Source organism: Xyrauchen texanus, chromosome 2 (genome assembly GCF_025860055.1).
Source record: "Xyrauchen texanus isolate HMW12.3.18 chromosome 2, RBS_HiC_50CHRs, whole genome shotgun sequence".
Lineage (NCBI taxonomy): Eukaryota > Metazoa > Chordata > Actinopteri > Cypriniformes > Catostomidae > Xyrauchen > Xyrauchen texanus.
Genome location: NC_068277.1, coordinates 40,819,195 through 40,838,636, shown reverse-complemented (window position 1 = coordinate 40,838,636; position 19,442 = coordinate 40,819,195). Strand labels below are relative to the sequence as shown.

At 36.8% G+C, this 19,442-nt stretch overlaps 2 protein-coding genes across 2 annotated transcripts in view; both read left to right on the top strand.

Moving 5' to 3' along the window:
* The first annotated feature begins 1,191 nt into the window (after window positions 1–1,191).
* On the top strand, window positions 1,192–9,490 carry c2h16orf87 (chromosome 2 C16orf87 homolog). Its single transcript, XM_052149156.1, has 4 exons — window positions 1,192–1,386; window positions 2,103–2,199; window positions 6,033–6,212; window positions 8,721–9,490. Exons 1-4 carry the CDS (start codon window positions 1,321–1,323, stop codon window positions 8,837–8,839), a joined length of 462 nt encoding a protein of 153 aa, XP_052005116.1. The 5' UTR covers window positions 1,192–1,320; the 3' UTR covers window positions 8,840–9,490.
* Window positions 9,491–16,190: 6,700 nt separating this feature from the next.
* Window positions 16,191–19,442, top strand: part of mylk3 (myosin light chain kinase 3) — a 47,211-nt gene continuing 43,959 nt past the window's right edge. The window contains exon 1 of the mRNA XM_052149041.1: window positions 16,191–16,435. Within this exon, the coding sequence (XP_052005001.1) occupies window positions 16,352–16,435 (84 nt within the window). The 5' untranslated portion in view covers window positions 16,191–16,351. The remainder of the gene's footprint in view (window positions 16,436–19,442) is intronic.

Genomic DNA, 19,442 nt, shown 5'->3' with positions numbered 1-19,442 from the left:
ATACAAAACCTGTTCAAATGAGACAGATGTGACAAAGCACATATCTTTGTCTTAATAAGCATATGATGAAGAGAGGTCAGAGCCTAAGTATTGATTCAATATAATATGAGAAACATTTAATGCAAAGTCCAGAATACTCCTGCCAAATATTTCATTATTAGCAGGGATCAGTTTGCCAGGTGGTTGGGAATATTGTTTAGAAGAATTTTAGTTTTTACTTTAGTAATTAAAGGGTAATCAGATCCTTTTGCTGCACATTAACTTTACTCAGCGTGCTAAAATGCTTATTATGCGAATTCTGATGCACTTTGTAGAGGTTATTACATAAAAAAGTGGCACTATTATGCAACTTACAGAACTGGGCTTATGAAACACCATTCTCACTAAAGTATCTAGTGCTCTCTCTTCGCTAACACACACACAAACATTAACCAATACAGCTGCAGACTTACATAACAGCCTTAATGTTATTATAAAGGGTACATTTAAATTCCATTTATTTCACATGGTGCCATCCAGTAGAATTTTTGTATGAGGGAATCATATTACTAGACATATTATTCATATAAACCGTTATTTTTCCTCACATCACACATCAGCTATTCAATTTCAAATATTAATTTGAACAACATTAAAATGTGATGGCAGTTTCTCGATCAGCAGCATATCTATTTCACCTACATCAGCAGTTATTGTTCTTCAGCCATGTGTCTGTCGTGCTGTACAGCGCATGCTCCGTAGTGCGGAATAGATAGAGAACATATCGTTACTCCTATATTTATCGTTGCCGCTCATTCTGTCAAAGCGGCTTGACGCATAATGTATAAATTTATAGTGTATACACAAAAAAATCGACCCATTCTCTTTATGGATGGCAGCAGCTCACGTGATCTGCGAGCCAGGGAAAGAGGCTCGTGTTTAGAAAGGAACCCTCGATCTGGAGAAGTCTCGCGAGAGTCATAGTTGCTGTTAATACGGTTAGGTTTATGGTTAGATTTAGTGGTACGGATGACGTTAGAGCAACGTTTGTGGGTAGGAGTTGGTGTATGGTGTCTGTGGGACTCCAAATAAACATAGTTTGTGAACGTCGTGTACGGCTCTCGCGAGACTTTCGGCAGCCGGGGTGTTACCTTCCAGAACTCTAAATCGCGCATGCGTACTGTGCGTAGTGTGATTGTCCGCTGGCGCGTGTGTGCTTGAGCTCCCGCGAACCCAATCAGCTGCACTTCTAGCCAGTGTGTGTGTTAGTTAGTGCAGCTAGACGTTTCATCGCCGAGGTCGACGGATATCATATTAATAAGGCTCCGCGTTATAATAAAAATGTCTACAAATAAAGTGAAGAAAGTAAAAATGGCTACCAAATCATGCCCCGAGTGTGACCAACAGGTGAGGTGTTGTTTAAGATGCATTGATAAATATGCGTGTCTTTCTGAAGTTCTCAGTCGTTGCCTTGTTTTGTTTAGTACGCTGTGTTTCAATGAGACAAAGTTATTTCATGATTGCGAGTTAAAAACAACGTTGGGCTACGTGATCTAAAATATGCTGGGAAGCTTTTCACATATTTGTGGGTTGAAGTGATATTATCGATATTATTCATCGTATCAAATGATAAGCAACTGAACTTAGTTTTGAGAGATTACCCTTTTCTTAACGGATTTAGTTTATTTGTTGTTGCAATAAATACTTGTTGGGAATTCCAGCTTGCTGTATTTAAACAATGCACTTCTTCATAGGATTCACGCGGTTTGTGTTCACCCTATTAAACATCAAGGAGAGACCTGATATCTGAGATTACACTGCTTAGGCATAATAGCTAACACTTCTAATGATGGAGGCATTATATGCTCGCGCCGATTATGATAATACTATTGCCATTATAAATGACGAGGTATCGATGTTTATTTTGCCCTTGGACGTACAGGATTCACGTCATTGCGAATCATTTCACAAGAATGCATTTAGAGATGTGATGTTGATAAAGGCAATATTTACCCCCTCTGAATGCTAAACATCGAAGAGTTTTTCTTTGTCAGTCATTTTTTCTATTAATGTCTGTGTATATTGAAGACACACACTCAGTTCTGCCTCTCTGTTTCTCTCAGATCCCTGTGGCTTGTAAATCCTGTCCTTGTGGTTATGTCTTCATCAGCCGAAAGCTTCTCAATGCTAAATTAAATGAGAGGTCAAATCCAGTGATGGGTAAATTGTGCATTTTATATATTTTATGCCCATAAATATCCCATACATCTACACCTATGCCACATTGTTTAATTATGTTTTGCAATGTTGTTTATCAAGTTGCATTTGTGAATCTAATTTATTTTAATTTGTTGTAATATTTGCCTATTGACTTTGCAAATGTGTCCCTTTTCCTCTGGTTTTAATCATGAATCACAATTTTTTTTATTTTATTTTTTTTAACTGCCGGTTTGTGTTTGACTCGATGGGGCTAGTGAATGGAAATAAATAGCTGACAAGTTTCCTATCGGTGGGATGCGTTGCGAATTCTGAAATGTGTTGCAGTGGTTGGTGGCTGTTTGCTTGAATGAGTAGTGCTAAGAGGAATGGAGGGGTTGGGCAAACTAGCCTAATTCCTGTCTAAAAAGCTTGTTCCTGCTGCCTCTCCACCCCCTTCCCTGTACTACTACCGTCTTATTAACTAGAAACTAGTCACAATATATCAATTGACACTTTTTCAAAATGCATAAGATTCAAATGAATGAAACAATCATTAAGATTATCAAATTAACCTATATGGATTCTTCAGCTTTTAACTGGAATTTTGATGGAATTTTAACAGTGAAAGTTTAGGAAGTGATGCCTCAAATAAAACCCTTGGAAAATTAAAAAAGCATGTTATATAAGGGATAAGAGGCCAGCTTGGGTTAGTGATTTACTTTGTGAATTTTTCTGGCCATTCTCCATTAACCTCTCACATCAACAAGGCGTTTCCTTCCACAGACCTGCTGCTCACTGGAGCTTTTGTTTGTTTGTTTTTGGCACCATTCAGAGAAAATCTAGAGGCTGTTGTGTATGAAAATCCCAGGAGATCAGCAGTTACAGAAATACTCAAACCAGCCCGTCTGTCACCAACAATCATGCCACAGTTGAAATCACTTCCCCATTCTGATGGTTGATGTGAACATTAACTGAAGCTCCTGACCCATATCTGCATGATTTTATGGACTACTGCCACACGATTGGCTGATTAGATAACTGCATGGATGATTGTGAATTTATTCTGAATGGTGCCAATAAACAAAAAACATCCAGTGAGCGGCAGTTCTGCAGAAGGAAACGCCCTGTTGATAAGAGAGGTCAACAGAAAATGTCCAGACTGGTTTGAACTGACAAAGTCTATGTTAACTCCGATAACCTCTCCGTACAATTGAACGGGTTGGTGCTGATTTGGCGGCACGAGGGGGACCTACACAATATTAGGCAGGTGGTTTTAATGTGTCTGAGCAGTGTATATTATATTATGTCTATTTATACTCTTACCCTTTTTTATGCTCTCTGTGCACTTGTTTCTCCTATCACCAAAAACAATTCCTTGTGTACTTGATAACACTTGGCAGTAAAGCTCATTCTGATTATATATTTTTATCGTAAACATAAATTAAAGGCTTAAAATGAACACTTTTGTTTTTTTGCATTAATTTGTTTATCTGCTTTGCATCAAATGATCACGAGCTTAAGAGTAAGTTGTAGGTCAGCTTAGAGCACTATTGATATTAAAAAAAAAATAGTCTGGTTCACCCACAAATTGTAAATTCTCTCATTATTTACTCACTCTCATGTCATCCCAGATGTGTATGACTTTTTTTCTTCTGCAGAACACAAAAGATTTTTAGGATAATATTTTAGCACTGTAGGCTCATTCAATGTAAGTGAATGGTGACCAAAACATTGAAGCTGCAAAAATGGAGCCTGAAAGTAATCTATAAGACTAATGGGTTACTCTATTTTGGGTGAGAATGGACCAAAACGTAACTCCTTTTTCAAATTTGCCATTGCAGTCCTAGTTGCATCCTAGTGCTTGACACATGTACAGAGCGCTAGATGGTGCTAGGAAATGTAATTAAGCTTGAAATCATGATCACTAAGGAGACTGCTGATGTCAAGATTTATTGTGAAAATTTTGATGCATTCTGTTCTGTTCTCACGCAAAATTGATTAGATCACTTCAGAAAACATTGATTAAACCATAGGAGTCATATAGATCACTTTTATGTTGCCTTTATATGTTTTTTTGGGAGCTTCTTAGTTTTGAACCCCATTGACTTGCATTGTATGGACCTACAAAGCTGAAATATTCTTCTAAAAATATTTGTGTTCAGCAGAAGAAATTAAGTCATACACATCTGGGATGACATGAGGGTGAGTAAATGATGAGACAATTTTCATATTTGGGTGAACTATTCCTTTAACAGTTGTGAAACCTAGTAAACAGCCACTCATTCTGAACACATTTGTGATTTGTGTTGTTCAAAGCCCAGCTGGCTTGTGCATTGCATTTTTCTGGCAGTGCAGACTCATGTGTGATTGTTGCATTGCTTTCAGTTATGATTGGAATGCTCTGCACAAATATTGTATATTAATGTTTCATAGTTGGATGAAGTATACATTTGATATAACCACTTCTTTCTGTACAAAATAAATTAGAGCTTTCATAAGGCCCTCGAAAGTCACATAAGGAATTTGTTAATGTGGGGGTCATGTGAGATCTTACCTATATGATGTTTAATGTTGGGTGGGGTCATTTTTCCTTTGGTAAATGGCTGAATATGTGTCTTCTAAAATGTCTCTTCCCTTGCATCATTCTGCTTCCATTTTAGTCTCTTGTCTCAACCTGTTTTTATTTTTATTTTTTTCTTCTCAGGGTTTACTATTAACTCTGCTATGAATAATGAGCCTCAATTTGAAACTGCCTCTGCTGGGTAAATTTGACTGGCATTGTAATTCAAGCGAAATGTCGAATGAAATCTTAAATTATATGTGTGTGGGTTCTTTTAGTTGTATGAAATGTATTTTACAGCCAGATATTGTGCAGTAATATTTACACAGGATGCCCCTATCCCAAACTTATGAATTTGTTATTGTTCTAGAGAAGTACAGTTGCTCATTCTTAATTGGTTGTAGAACTGAGCTCTTCTTGTTAGGGCAGGTTATTGACAGGGCCTGGATTCCTGAGTTAATATTATTGCAGTCGTATAGCAGGGCTGTGAAGGGAAGGAACAGACGAATATCTTTACACAGCGTTGAGAATTGAATGGCTGCTGTGGAAATGCTGGCTTCTATAAATATTTAGACAGAAATATTAAAGATGAACAGAATTCTGTTACACTGCTAAGGTGATTGAAACTATTTAATAAAGATTTATAGATTGTTTTAAATATTTTTTTTACATTTAACTCAATTAGATCCTTGACCAGTGGTAGGTCAGCAGATAAGGCTCTGGGTTACTTGACCCTATCTGCTCCAGGGGTGCTGTTTCATGGCTAACCCTGCACTCTGACCCCAGCTTAGTTGGGATATGCAAAAACAACTGCATTTCATTGGCTCTGTACCTTTACTCTGCACAATGACAATAAAGTTGAATCTTAATCTTGACAAATTATCTTGCTTATTCAAAACTTGATAATTTCTCTTAAAGATTTACATTTCTAAGATAGTCTCTTATTATTATAGTCTTCACTCAGATGAGGTCTCTTTGCACAAGTTTGTGAGAACCTGTTTTCCAGGATGTATATTTGAAGGGGAAGAGCCCTATAAATAAACTCCCTTTGAGAAATGCAGGCCTACTTCCTGTAGTAATTAGTCCTTAATGGTCTGATTGTAGTGATTTCTTATGACTGTGTTTTCTAACCATATTTGCATGATGATTGACAGTTTCTCTTTGGGGGGGGCCCTAATGCGGATGTGTTTGAGACTACTACCAACCCCAATAATGTACACACTGTCTATTATTTTATTACTCTGTAGAATTTTAATTGAATCTTTTGTATACATCTTATTTCATTGTGTTTCAGACAAATTGGATCCCAAGAGAAGACGAACAGAAAGAATCAGAAAAGAGAAGATAAACTTAACGTCTGCCAATGATATGGAAAATAGGAGACAATCCCGTTCAAACAGTCAATCAGATCCAATTCGTAGAGGGCGTGGTAGACCAAAAACTGTTGGTCTGAAGAAGCAGGAGGAAGAAAAAGGTATCTGAGGGCATTATAATGTAATTATAAATTGAAAACGGTTAATCACATTTATAAAAAATCGAAACAAAATTGTCTTATTCAAGAGATGGGAAAAGTAGTCTCCTTTAAATAGAATTGGTGTTTTGGCATGTCCTTTTCTCAATTAGCCTAATTAAATGATTCTGAATGAATGTGCTTTAGATAGTTCTTGTGGATAATGCTTGACTACAGGGGGTTTCCCCCCTTTGCAAACAACTTTTATGGGGATTATCAGTGTGACATTTCTCCTTAAATTTCGTTGCCATTTTAGTCATTGTTTTCTCCATTCTGAGTCATCCAAAAGAGGACTCTGCTCTTTTTCATTTCCTACCTCAGTTTTATAATGACTCCTCTTTTGGGTCAAAGCACTTTAGGAGTCATTTCAAGATTGAAAGAGATACAAGGGCTTTTGTGTGTTACATTTAGAAAGCTTTTATCAAGTTCTCGGGCATTCATTTCTAAAAATTGCTCTGAAACATATGGCTACTCATTGGAAAGCAACCTTGTTCTGATGTTTAATGAGGTCCCACGTTTGAACCTCATTGGAAATCTGGGCCCGTATTCATAAATATTTTTGTTTTACTAGGATTACTCCAAAAAGTTCCTACCTAGGAGTGTGTGTATGTATGTATGTATATATATATGTATGTGTATGTATATATATATATGTATATATATATATATATATATATATATATATATTATTATTATTATTATTATTATTATTATTATTATTAAAAATACTCATTTCACACATACTCACATAATGCTTGTTATAGATGGATAGTTTTTTCAAAACCGAACGAAGGTCTCTCCAGGAATCAAATGCCCTGCCGATGTTCACTCATGTTCCCGCTTAGTCAGATGGGATTCAGTAGATAAATGTCTTTTTTTTTGGCTTACTCTGAGTTTGTGTAGGAGTCGGTGTTGTGCTGGGAGCTGGTCGTTTGCTGGATTCCATCTCTTAAGATAACGTTACCTAGTGTTGCAGACTGTTGTCTCTGTTGAATAGCGGAAGATAAGCTATTACTGTCTGAGGCAAGGCTCTCAGGAGAGCGTATAAACGTCACATCCTTTGGATTTTCCTGACAAAAGTGACCCACTCCCTTCGCATGAAAATCAGTCTACAGGCTTTAATAGGCAACCATAGGAAGTCGAGGAAGGGCTCATTTTTTAAGTTGCATTACAAGCTGTTCACACATTGGCAAAAAAAAATTACATATTGGACCTTTTAAGCATAAAATATGATTTGTAATTATAACATTGTTTTAGTTTATAAAAGTGCAGAAGCATTTTTACTAGTGGTCTTAGACTTTTGGTCCCTACTGTTTTTGACAAAGGATCCATCTCTTCCCAAAATATCATCAGCTATCCCTCCTTTATCTGCCCCATGTCCAAACTCACTGCAGGACTGTGCAGCCAAGAGGAGTATGACAATATTGGCTATGTGTGGTGATGCTAATTGTGTCCTTGAGTTCAATGTTGCAAACAGCCGCTAATACAATGACTGGACCTACCTACCACCCCTCTCCTTTAAACTGACCTTCATACCCACCATGCCATTCTCTGATTTCACTGTCTAACTAGAGAATTCTCTTTTTTTTATTTGAGAAGAAAATCCTCTCTCTGGCATGTCACCCCTGATCCAACTGCATATGTCTCATTCTCTGCCACACCTAGCTTTAAAACAAAGTGTTTTCTTTTCATTTAAGCCCTCTGTTGAGAAATCCAGTATGTTGCAAGTAAAGCTTTATTTAATAAAGTTTTAAATAAAAATTATTTAAAATGAAGAATTCTGCACTTTTCAAGGCTACTAATTTAACAAATGCATTACATTTATCATGTTACCTCCTTTGTACAAAAATTATGATTTAAAACTATGACATTTTTTAAATTCTGCACTTTTTCTAGGTTAATAATTAAGCAATTTTATAACATTCAGAATCACGCTGAGAAAACCTGGATTATCATGTTTTGTGCAAATTGTTGAGATCATGCCAGCTTTAGTTCATGCTGTCATTTAAACTAAATGTGACATACCAAGCACTTAATTGAAATGTTTTCATGTTATGCTAATAATGTAATTTGTTATAAAAATATGAATTTGAAAAATGAAAATGGAAGCATTATCACAAATGCATTGAACGGCACTGCATCTCCCGAAGCAAAATGTAGGGGGGGAAATCTTCAGTATTCAACTGTCATCGGGCTGGCATGCGGTTCATTGTGCACAGGTTCCAAATGCAAGGCTTTTGTATTGTGGTTTAATGATTTACGTACACGGTCCTTTCTTTGCTCTCTGCTGAATAAATCATTGTTGTGTCGGAAGCATCTATGCATTATCAGCTTTTTCACAGAGGAGTGACCTTTTTTTATTTTTTTTCTGTTCACTGCAGATCTGCTGTGCTTCTTATTTTTAAAGGATAACCTGTTTATTACTAACAGGTCTAACGTAGTTGTTTTTTTTTTTGTTTTGTTTTTTTGCAGAAAAACAGGAAAAGGAGATTGACATTTATGCCAACCTCTCAGATGAGAAGGCTTTTGTGTTCTCTGTGGCCTTGGCTGAGATTAACCGCAAAATTCTGGGCCAGAGACTCATCCTATAGCAGGGGGTGGTGGAAACAATTGCAGCTGAAACTCAGGACTCTCAGGACTCTCACGACGTGGGTGTGCGGGTGTCCCATATATCTGATGGAAAAGAGGGTGTAAAACTGTGACCCAGAAATGCTTATGACTGTGGCTTAAACCTGCATTTGTGGCCAAAGCCCAGTGGTGCTACCTCAGATAGGTGGGAATTCAGACACCTGCTCTGCAGATCTGTATGAGGGAAAAATGACTGTTGCTCTACAAGAGTGTAAAACTAGTAAATGTTAGTGATGTAGGATTCTATTTATATTTTAATCAATTTTATGAAATGTATGAAGTGTTGCTTAAGTAATTTCCTAAAAAAATGAAGCTGTTTCTTGGTGAACAGTGAGGGCATTGTGCACATTAAAAGAGCAATATATGTGCATTATATGGTACCATTGAGTAAAACGTGTAAGCTGATATATAACACTGTTTATTTAGGTGCCAGTGAGCCATATGAAATTAAGTAATCTAGTAGGTTTTAAACCCAGGGAATGCTTAATAAATGGTTATTTATTATGTCTCTACCATGCAAATTTAAGTGCATATTTTATTTTTCCCTTTTGTTATTATTTCACAAATGGTAACAATGTGTAACATTCACCCTGTATGTAAATGTATTAAAATCAAGTGAGAATTCTCTGTATTTTTAACTGCTTTTTTTGAAGAAGTAAATTACAACCATTCCTTCTCTTACATAGTTCCCCTCTTTAAAAATGGATTTGGGGCAAGAAAAAAATGCCTGGGGTTACTCTCAGTAGAGCTCATATTTCAGTTGTGCTCTGCATCAGTTTGTTACAAGCAATGTTTCACAGTAGAAAAAAGGGACTGGATGCTATTTAGCTAAATAAATAAAATACATGAGGATTTAAAAAAAAAAAGCTAAGACAGAAACGTATATAAAACGAGTGTAGGCATGGTATTTATCATTTTGACCATGATCCTTTTGATATCTCTATAGTTTTGTCACCAGTTTGGAACTTGTTACTTTCCCTAGGAGACAGCTGCAGCAGCCTGTCTTTTACTTTTATTTTTTTACTTTCGAAAAGCTTGATCACCAAGCAACAAGCTTACCTCAGATAATCCTGTGTGCTTTGGTTTCCACAGAGATGATGGATCTCTGGGACCGTATTCCATTTTACAGTAACTGACTTGATTCTGAAAGGGCATATTAATGAATTATTCACAATGTCAACATGTCTACCTAAAACAATGATACAGTTTGCTTCTGCAGTCAATATATTCTACCTTCGTATAGCTATCAGGGTGCAGTGGATGTAAAATACTTCTATCAGTAATGGATATTTAAATAGGCCATTGTGTCTGAGGGGATTATCAGTCATCCAGGTCAATGCAAAATGTCTGGTAGAAATGTATTTAGCTTAAGTTGTAGTCTGGTGGACCTGAATTTAGTTTTTTTTTGGTAATATGCTTTCCAGAAGCTTGGCTTGGTGTACCTCTGTGGATCTCCTTTTGTTTGCAGGTTACAGTGTCTACCGAGGGATGCCATGTTCTTCCTCTCTTGGATTAAAAATGTATGCAGCTCCTTTTATAGATGTCATAACCTGTCCAGATGCTCCTAAATTAATTTCATAGTGAATCACAAGTCATTTTACATGAGCCGTTATGTTCACATTAATGAAAATGTGTTCTCAAAGTGTGACCAATGACTAGATTTAGCCTCCCAATGCATTTTTTGCACAAGAAAAACATGGTTGCAAAGCAATTACTTCTGTGTATGCGGTGGCTTGGTAGCTCTTCATAAAAACAAGGAAATGAAGGTGTATGAGAAGAAAAAGGGCCAAAGTAGAGTTGTTGCGAAAATTTAAAAACAAAGTGGAAATTTGTGTCAATGATCCTATTCTACATGCAAAATTATTACCTCTTTATAAAATTTGGGATGAGAGATGAAACAAAGACATGTTAAAATCTAAATGCAAATGCAAACATTGAAATGCAAACCAAAGTGTCAATACTTTAAAGTGGCCAATAAAGTAGAAACAAGTCAAGAATAAAATGAAAGGGCAGTTGTTTCGTTACACAAGGGCATTTTCCAATTTATGCATTGTTTTATTTGCATTTGGTTGCCACCAGCAGCACTAGAACGGTAGGCTGTTACAGCACCTTTTGTTCTTGATAATGTGACTGAGCAATTTTCTAAACATGCCCTTTGCCAAAACCAATGGCTATATATATCTGTGCAATTATTTTAAAAACTGAAACTGTTTTTGTGGCACAGGGAAGTGATGACTGTAAACTATGCCATGAGGATGAGTCACTGGACAGTTGGCTTCTGAAGAGGTTTTTAGTTGAAATGTTTGTAAGGTCAAAGGCAGATGGAATATCTGATGATCAGGTGCTGATCTTGTCTGGCTCTTGCCTAACCTCCCATTAGAACCTTCCTCTGTGTGAATCACAGGCTCTGGCGCTTTGCCTGGAGGTTAGGAAAGAAATGTTCCTGCCTTAATATCTTCGGTAACAGGAAATGGAGAAGCTGAATGGTAACATGCGGAAATACCACAATTCTGTCTAAAGAAAAACAGTATTTGTATGCATTTACATTTATTCATTTGGCAGATTTTGAATGCTTTGAATTCATAAATAATAATACACATTTCCTCACATTATCACATCTTGAGACATTTTGGAAAATGAAAATCAAATAGGACATAACACAAAAAGCATTAATGAAAGAAAAACCAGAGTGACAAAGCAACTACATTTGTGCACCAGACTGTCAGGCCTAAAGTCTAAGAGCCTCTTTGTATTTTGCCGCATACAAAACTCACAGAAGTTGACAGATGTCTACAGTACATTGACATTTATAAAATGATGCCGCCTTAAAAAGAGCACATGTTCTTTTTAAACATATGAAACCAAAATGTGCATAGTCATTGAAAAGCAATGTACCCTGATATAATTTTATGTGCTCCTGTCCTTCAGTTTATTGAAATGAACTGTGCAAGTTGTGCTTTATATCAGATGAGCTTGTGATGCTTAAAAGAAACCCATGAATAACTTTAACCTTTAACACTGGAGTGCGCATGACCCCTTGTGCCCTTGATAGTGCATGCATCATTTAAAATGTTATTTGCTGTGTGCAGATGTTATTGTCAGCCATGGAAAACCATTTAGGTAGCTAATGGAAACTCCTCAGTGTGAATCACAGGCCCTGGCTCTTTGCCTGAGGCTGTGGAATAAAACAGATTAGTGCTTATATATATATATAAAAGTATGTGAACCCTTTGGAATTAGCTGGTTTTCTGCATTAATTGATCATAAAATGTGATCATCTTTATCAAAGTCACAAGTATAGACAAACACAATGTGCTTAAGCTAACAACATACAAACAATTATAATCTTTCATGGCTTTATTGATCACATCCCTATAAATATTCACAGTGCTGTGGGAAAAGTAAGTGAATCCTTGGATTTTATAACTGGTCAATCCTCTTTTGGCAGCCATTACCTCAACCAAGCATTTCCAGAAGGTGCAGCTTAGACCTGCACAATGTTGTACCATTCTTCCTTACAGAACTGCTTCAGCTCTGCCATATTTTGAGGATGTCTGGTGTAAACGGCTCTCGAGGTCATTCCACAGCATCTCTTTTGGGTTAAGGTCTGGGCTCTGACTGGGCCTCTCCAAAAGGTGGATTTCTTTTTTTGAAGCCATTCTGTATTGGATTTACTTCAGTGTTTATGGTCATTGTCCTGCTGCATCACCCAACCTCTACTGAGCTTCAGCTGGCACACAGCAACCCTGACATTATCCTGTAGGATATCTTGATAAACTTGGAATTAAAATTTTCCCACGATGATAGCAAGCGGTCCAGGTCCCGAAGCAGCAAAGCAGCTCCAAATCATGATGCTCCCTCCACCGTACTTTACATTTGGGATGATGTTTTCATGTTGGTATGCAGTGCCGTTTTTACGTAGAGCTGCTTGTTCTTCCCAAATAATTCAACCTTAGTTTTTGTCAGTCCAAAACATTTTCTCAGTGTTGTGGAGTGTCATGGTGATCTTTGGCCAACTTCAGGCACAGATCAATGTTTTTGTTGGAAAACAGCGGCTTCCTTCATGGTGTTTTGCCATGGACAGTTTGTTTAATGTTTTCCATATAGTAGACTCATGAACAGAGATGTTCACCAGTTCCAATGATTCCTTCAAGTCTTTAGCTGTCATTCTAGGGTTCCTTTTTCTTTTAGCATTCTGCATTTTGAGTAATTTGGCTGGACAGCCTCTTCTAGTGAGAGTAGCCCAAGGAATTACTGTCCATATATGCAAGGTAAGCAGTGCTTATCTAACAGATGGGTGAAAAGAAAAAATACACTATGAAATATAATTCACTATAAATATAATATGAAGTAAATATAATTCTTAATATAAACTACTGTTTTCTTTTTTTCAAAATATGAGCAATATTACTGTCCTGAATTTCAAACAACTTGATCAAAAAGTTTGCCACTGTAACATAGTTGTTTCCATTGACTGGTGGGTTTTAGGGCAACAATTTACATCAATAAATTTCTGCGATATTACACTCACCCGAACAATGTGTTTTGGGCACAGTGTTTAATAAAGTGTATTAAAAATCTTTGGTGCTTGCCAGTTTCAAAGCTCACAGCACTTGCCTGGAGTAGCCACAAAACTAAATCGTCTCCATTAATAGACAATTTCTGTAATTGTGGACAGATGATTATTGAAGCTCTTCAAGATAACTTAACCCTTTCCAGCTTTATGCAAAGCAACAATTATTGATCGTCATCTTAGATCTCTTTTTTGCGAGGCATAGTCCACGTCAGCAGATGCTTCTTGTGAATAACAAACTCCAAATGTTTGATTGCTTTTTGTAATTCAAAGTAGATCTAACCCACACCTCCAATCTCGTTTCATTAATTGGATGCCAGGGTTGCAAACTCATCACTCTTATTAGCTTTTGTTGATTTCATTAACCTAGGGGGTCACATGGTTTTTCCAATCTACACTGTGAATATGTGAATGATGTATTCAATATGTACAAGAACAATACAATAATTTGTGTTATTAGTTTAAACAGATTGTGTTTGTTCATTATTGTAACTAGATGAATCAAACCAGATATTAAGGCAAATTTATACATAAATGCAGGTAATTTCCAAAGGTTTACATAACTTTTCTTGCCACTGTATGCATGTATGTAAGTGTGTATATATATATATATATATATATATATAGACATGAAACTACCCCACACACACAGATAGTTTCATGTCTGTTTTTCGAGGGGGTAGTTTGATTGTTAGGTCTTTTTATATCCTGAGAGGGGGCTATTTTGTCAATTATACATTGGGATTTCTTTGAGAACCACTAGATGGCAGTGAAACACAATGCTCCACTATAAATACAACTGGAGTTTTCAAACAAGAATTACAGAAGCTTACTGCGTCTGCTGTATGTTCCAAGATGATTGAGGAAGCAATATCGCTTTTTAAAATGTTTAAATTCACACTTCAGAAAGAAAATATTGAAAAATGCTCATTCAAATGTTGTCATAGCTTTGTGAAAGTGTTTCCTAAAGTTCAATGTTTTACATTATACCACACTTTCCCTTGTAAGAATGGATCATGGTTCCTGACAAATAGTTCCTAGTTATTGCTACTACTCTTTCATGCTTGATTTTCTTTTTTTTAAAGATAGTGGTAGCCAATGCCAGCATTTTAGTGTTTTTGCTTATACAACTGGTCAGCCCAGGCTAGTCAGTTGTCTGGATTTACAGCGTTCTACACCTTTAAGCTGGTCAGGATATGGGACACACTTAAACCATATAAAACCAGTCAACAAGCTTACCAATTTTAGAAGCTATGCTATTTTGGAAGATATAATGATAACATTTTGACACATATATATAACACACAGTATTTCCCTCTCTGTTTAACATTACCTATTACGTCATTTACATGTAGTTTGTTTAGAAGTCATGTTGATGAAGGTCAGTATAGGCTGTGGTGTGGTGCATATTGAGTCAATGAAGTCATATAATAGAGCATTGCGATGACAAAAGTGTGTGTGAGTCATGTTAGATGCCATGCTTGATGCCACCTGTCCCGTTACTAACAGGAACAACAGCCCCGTCACAGAATCACATTATTGTTTTAACATTCAAGCATTTTCAGTACCATCTGGAGCACCACCCAAATAATTCAACATGCCCTTTGCACAAATCATAGGATGACGATGTTTGGTCAGCCTCTAATAACAATTTAGAGCATTTTGACTTTTTCTAGTGAAGCCTGCAGTGAAAACTGAAGCTTATATCATGTTTATGCAGAGAAGTTAGATCACAATATTTTTTTTCTCCAGAATATCCTTTATTAGCATCATATTATCAACCATTGACATTTTCTTTTACATAAACTTCACTGATATGCTTATAATGGCCCAGTCTTACTGGTGTTACTAGCAATAGTAGCCATATCCCCAGATAATCCTTTACAGACTTGGAATAATGCCACCAATCAGAGTTGCATTTTCTTCCATCAGCCTCCTGAGGCTTTATTTCTTTCTAAAACCAGAGCCAGCTTACAAAATATCCAGCATGGTGGACTTGTACTTTGGATTGCCATATGGTCTGGCACTGGGCTGTTACAAACCCAGATGGATGTATACTCACTTTCTCTCCCTGCTTGGACTCTTAAATTCCTTATCAGGAAAGACTTAAGCTAGCTACTCAGTGCCCGTTGCCACATCTGAGTGTGACTGACTCACTCATCTCAAATTGGGTCAGTGCATGAGATCAGGGCCCGTAATCACAAAGATTTTTATCTTACCACTAGGAGATATCCAAAGAGTTCCTAGCTAGGAGATTTTGCTTAAAACCTATTCACAAAACTACTAAGAGCAAGTTTGAGTAAGGAAACCATAAGATAAGTGTAAGGCGGAGTTGACCTTATTGCTATTGATGACGTTCGTCCACAGTTTCTGTGTTAGGAGCTACTTTTAGCCTTAAGATATTCTTGTGAATATTGGCCCAGATCCCTCACAGGTTTAAGCACACAAAATCTTTCGTTCCTGTATTTTATATCAGTAAAAGGGAGACAGAACTCTTGCAAGACCCCAGGATACTCATCATATCACCATCCATCCATTCTGGCTGTGTAGCGAGGAGGCCAGATTGGGGCCTCCCATGGGGACCTTCCCAAAACAAAAAGACAAATCTGAGCCCTATTAATAAAACAGGACACTCACATTTCCAGCATACTGGTACTAATCTAGGGCAGCTGCTATCTTGTGCTTTCTGGGCCCACTGCCGTGCTGACGGGGCTCCACAATCAGGAGGGGCGCGTACCCAGTAAACGAGCTAAAAGAGATAAGATAGTTAGTGTTTAAGGGGCAATCAGTCCACTCCTGAATGTTACAGAACCCCGAGAGTCCAGGTCTGCGGAATAATAGTTTGCTTGTGGCAGCACACTTTGCGAATGGAGTACACTGAATCCTACTAATCCAGAGGGCAATGATGATGGGGACCTCACTGTACAGATCTTCTCTTCTCAACACAGGTGGCTTCAGTGTGTCTGATTACATTCGCAAGTTCACGGTAAGGTCCTGATTTCTTGCAGAGTTGAAACTCCAGAGATGGGATGTAGACAAGGAAAGAGAGTAGTTGTAGCATCCGTGTGTAAAAGCCATGGAACTATGATTGCAAAAACTTGCTAATATGTTTTAATTTGAGAATATACTGTATGTAGAAAACAGCAGACATCTTAAGTGGCGTGAAACATTTTTGGTATGCCGTTTCTTCTGAGGCTATTGGGACGTTGCATATTTGAATAAACTTCAAGGAGCTAAATTAATCTTTTGATTCCAACTGCACTTATCTAAGTGAATATGAATTAAACAGCAGGTTCCAAATCACGATAAATATAATTTTTGTTTTAGTCACTTTGGTGTAGGAATGCCTCAAGTTGAAGCACTTTGTGATCTGAGAAGGTGGTGCAACTTATCAAAATTATGTGTCGAGTTCATCAATAATTTGATTACTTTAATAACTTTAACTGCTTTGATCTTTTATTAGCTTCATTCCAGTGCTACTGTCAAAATGGTGTTCTCTTAGTCTTATACTTTTCCTTCTTTTGGTACATTTTCACAGCATTTTGTTTTTATTAATGAATGTGTTCTTGAAATGTAATGTCTTTTGGGCAAACTTTGGTCATTTGGCCCATTGTCTATAACATTTTCAAGATTTTCTACAATAGTCTGCACAATCTCATGTCTTTTCTCTTAACAAAGAAGAAACATGAATTGCAATTAGCTTGTGTGGGAGAGTGAAAGAGAGAAACAATTTATATTTAGAGGAAGCATAAACACAATTTCAGTTATTATGTCTATTGAAGTCATGTGATTAATCATTCATCCCCACACTTCATAACACTCAAAGTGAATATATATTGGGAAAAGTCCGATTGTTGGTCAAATTTGTAAACCTTCACCCTGAATCCACACCGAATGCTTTTGTCAAAGAGAAAAGTGGGAAACACTATTTTGCTTTTTCAGCCTTTAAATTCAAGAGTCCCTGCCATGTCAAACAGGGTGCAGAAGGGTCTGCACAATGACACTACAATTTAAACAATCCCTTCGCATAGGGCAAAGCTAAACAGCACTTTAAATAACAGAATGCACCGATCAGCCACAACATTAAAACCACCTGCCTAATATTGTGTAGGTCCCCCTCGTGCCGCCAAAACAGCACCAACCCGTACCTCAGAATAGCATTCTGTGATGATATTCTTCTCACCACAATTGTACAGAGCGGTTATCTGAGTTACTGTAGACTTTGTCAGTTTAAACCATTTTAGCCATTCTCTGTTGTCCTCTCTCATCAACAAGACATTTCCATCCGCAGAACTGCCGCTTACTGGATGATTTTTGTTTTTGCACCATTCTGAGTAAATTCTAGAGATGTGTGTGAAAATCCCAGGAGATCAGCAGTTACAGAAATACTCAAACCAGCCCATCTGACAACAATCATGCCATGGTCCAAATCACTGAGATCACATTTTTCCCTATTCTGATGGTTGATGTGAACATTAACTGAAGCTCCTGACCCATATCTGCCTGATTTTATGCACTGCTATAGGGAATACACAATGTGAATTTCTGATGGTACGATTATTGTCTGATAAAAAAATAAATAAATCACGATTTCGTGATTTCTACGATTATCTGCAAATTTACCTATTATGCAACAATAAAAACCTCCACAAACATATCACAACTTAAGGTTTATTGCAGTATTCATTAGGACATGCAGTGAATTACAGTGAATTCATTCAATTCAAGTGCAAGTTATACATAAAAAAAAAAAAAAAAACTGTAAAATTCATTCACAGAATGTTCTTCCAGAGGACAGACAGACATACAACAGGTGATATTTTATAATATTAAGTATATTATTTTAGAACATATTCACCAAAATTATGTTTTCTCATTTTAAAGGCTGTGGTAACTTCCCTGATGATATATGAACTTACTTACAGGCAAATTATTACAGTATAATCAAATATAAGTACAGTAATCAATTATTTTATAGGGAAAAAATCTAAAAAATTCACAAAAATTATATTTTCTCATTTTAAAGGCTGTGAATTTTTTTCATCTTTTTTTTTTAATTTTAGTGATTAAGTAGTAGGTCCTTCTATCCTCTAAAATTGATTACTTATATAATTTGTCTGTCTGTCCTCTGGAAAGTTATAATAACATTCTGAATGTGAAAATATATTTTACAGTTTTTAATTATAATTTTTTTATCTCCTATGTTTTAGCATAGTGAGTAAAGTTTTCAGATGGTCCCTTGCACCTGCGAAAACGAATAAAATCTAAATCAGTGAGGCCAACTACATCCAGCTGGATTGTGAGTATGGCGCGAAAAGAGTAGGAGAGACGGAAGAGAAAGCTGGCGGCAGCGTCATTGTCGCATAATATTGAACATATGTTCAAAAAGACTGCCAAACAGAGTACGATGTTTTACTTGGTAAGCAATTTGACAATATTGTAGTAAATATTTTCAGTGCATCAAAAAGCGTGCTCGTTAAGATACTAGCAGACAAGATAATCCAGCACAAATGAGTGAATACAAATTCACCAAAAGGAAGTATTTGACCCTCATAATTAAATACAAAATGAGGGGAAAAACTGCAAAAAGTTCCACTTTTTGAAAAAAGCCTGATGCACACTGTGTACTTGATGTGTTTGTGTGAGATTTTAACTGCATATCAGAGATCAAAGAGTTTTCAAAACATTTAGTGGTGATAAAGTTACACTTATCTCTGCCAAGCAGATATTATTTTCCAATTATGTTAGCTATGTTACTGGCCCAAGTCCTGTTGTGGACTTAATATTCAGTTGCTTCTGCCAGCTTGTAATAACAGATCCCCCCACTGTCACCCTCCAAATAGTCAGCATGGAGCCACATTCCTGTGGCTGGACTGACCCTGGGTCTGATTGTTTCGCTATTGCATAATAAGGTTATACCGTATACCTTGTAAATATTGTGTTTTGACATTTGATCATAGCAGAAAGCCATATTTTGGAGAACGATTTAGACA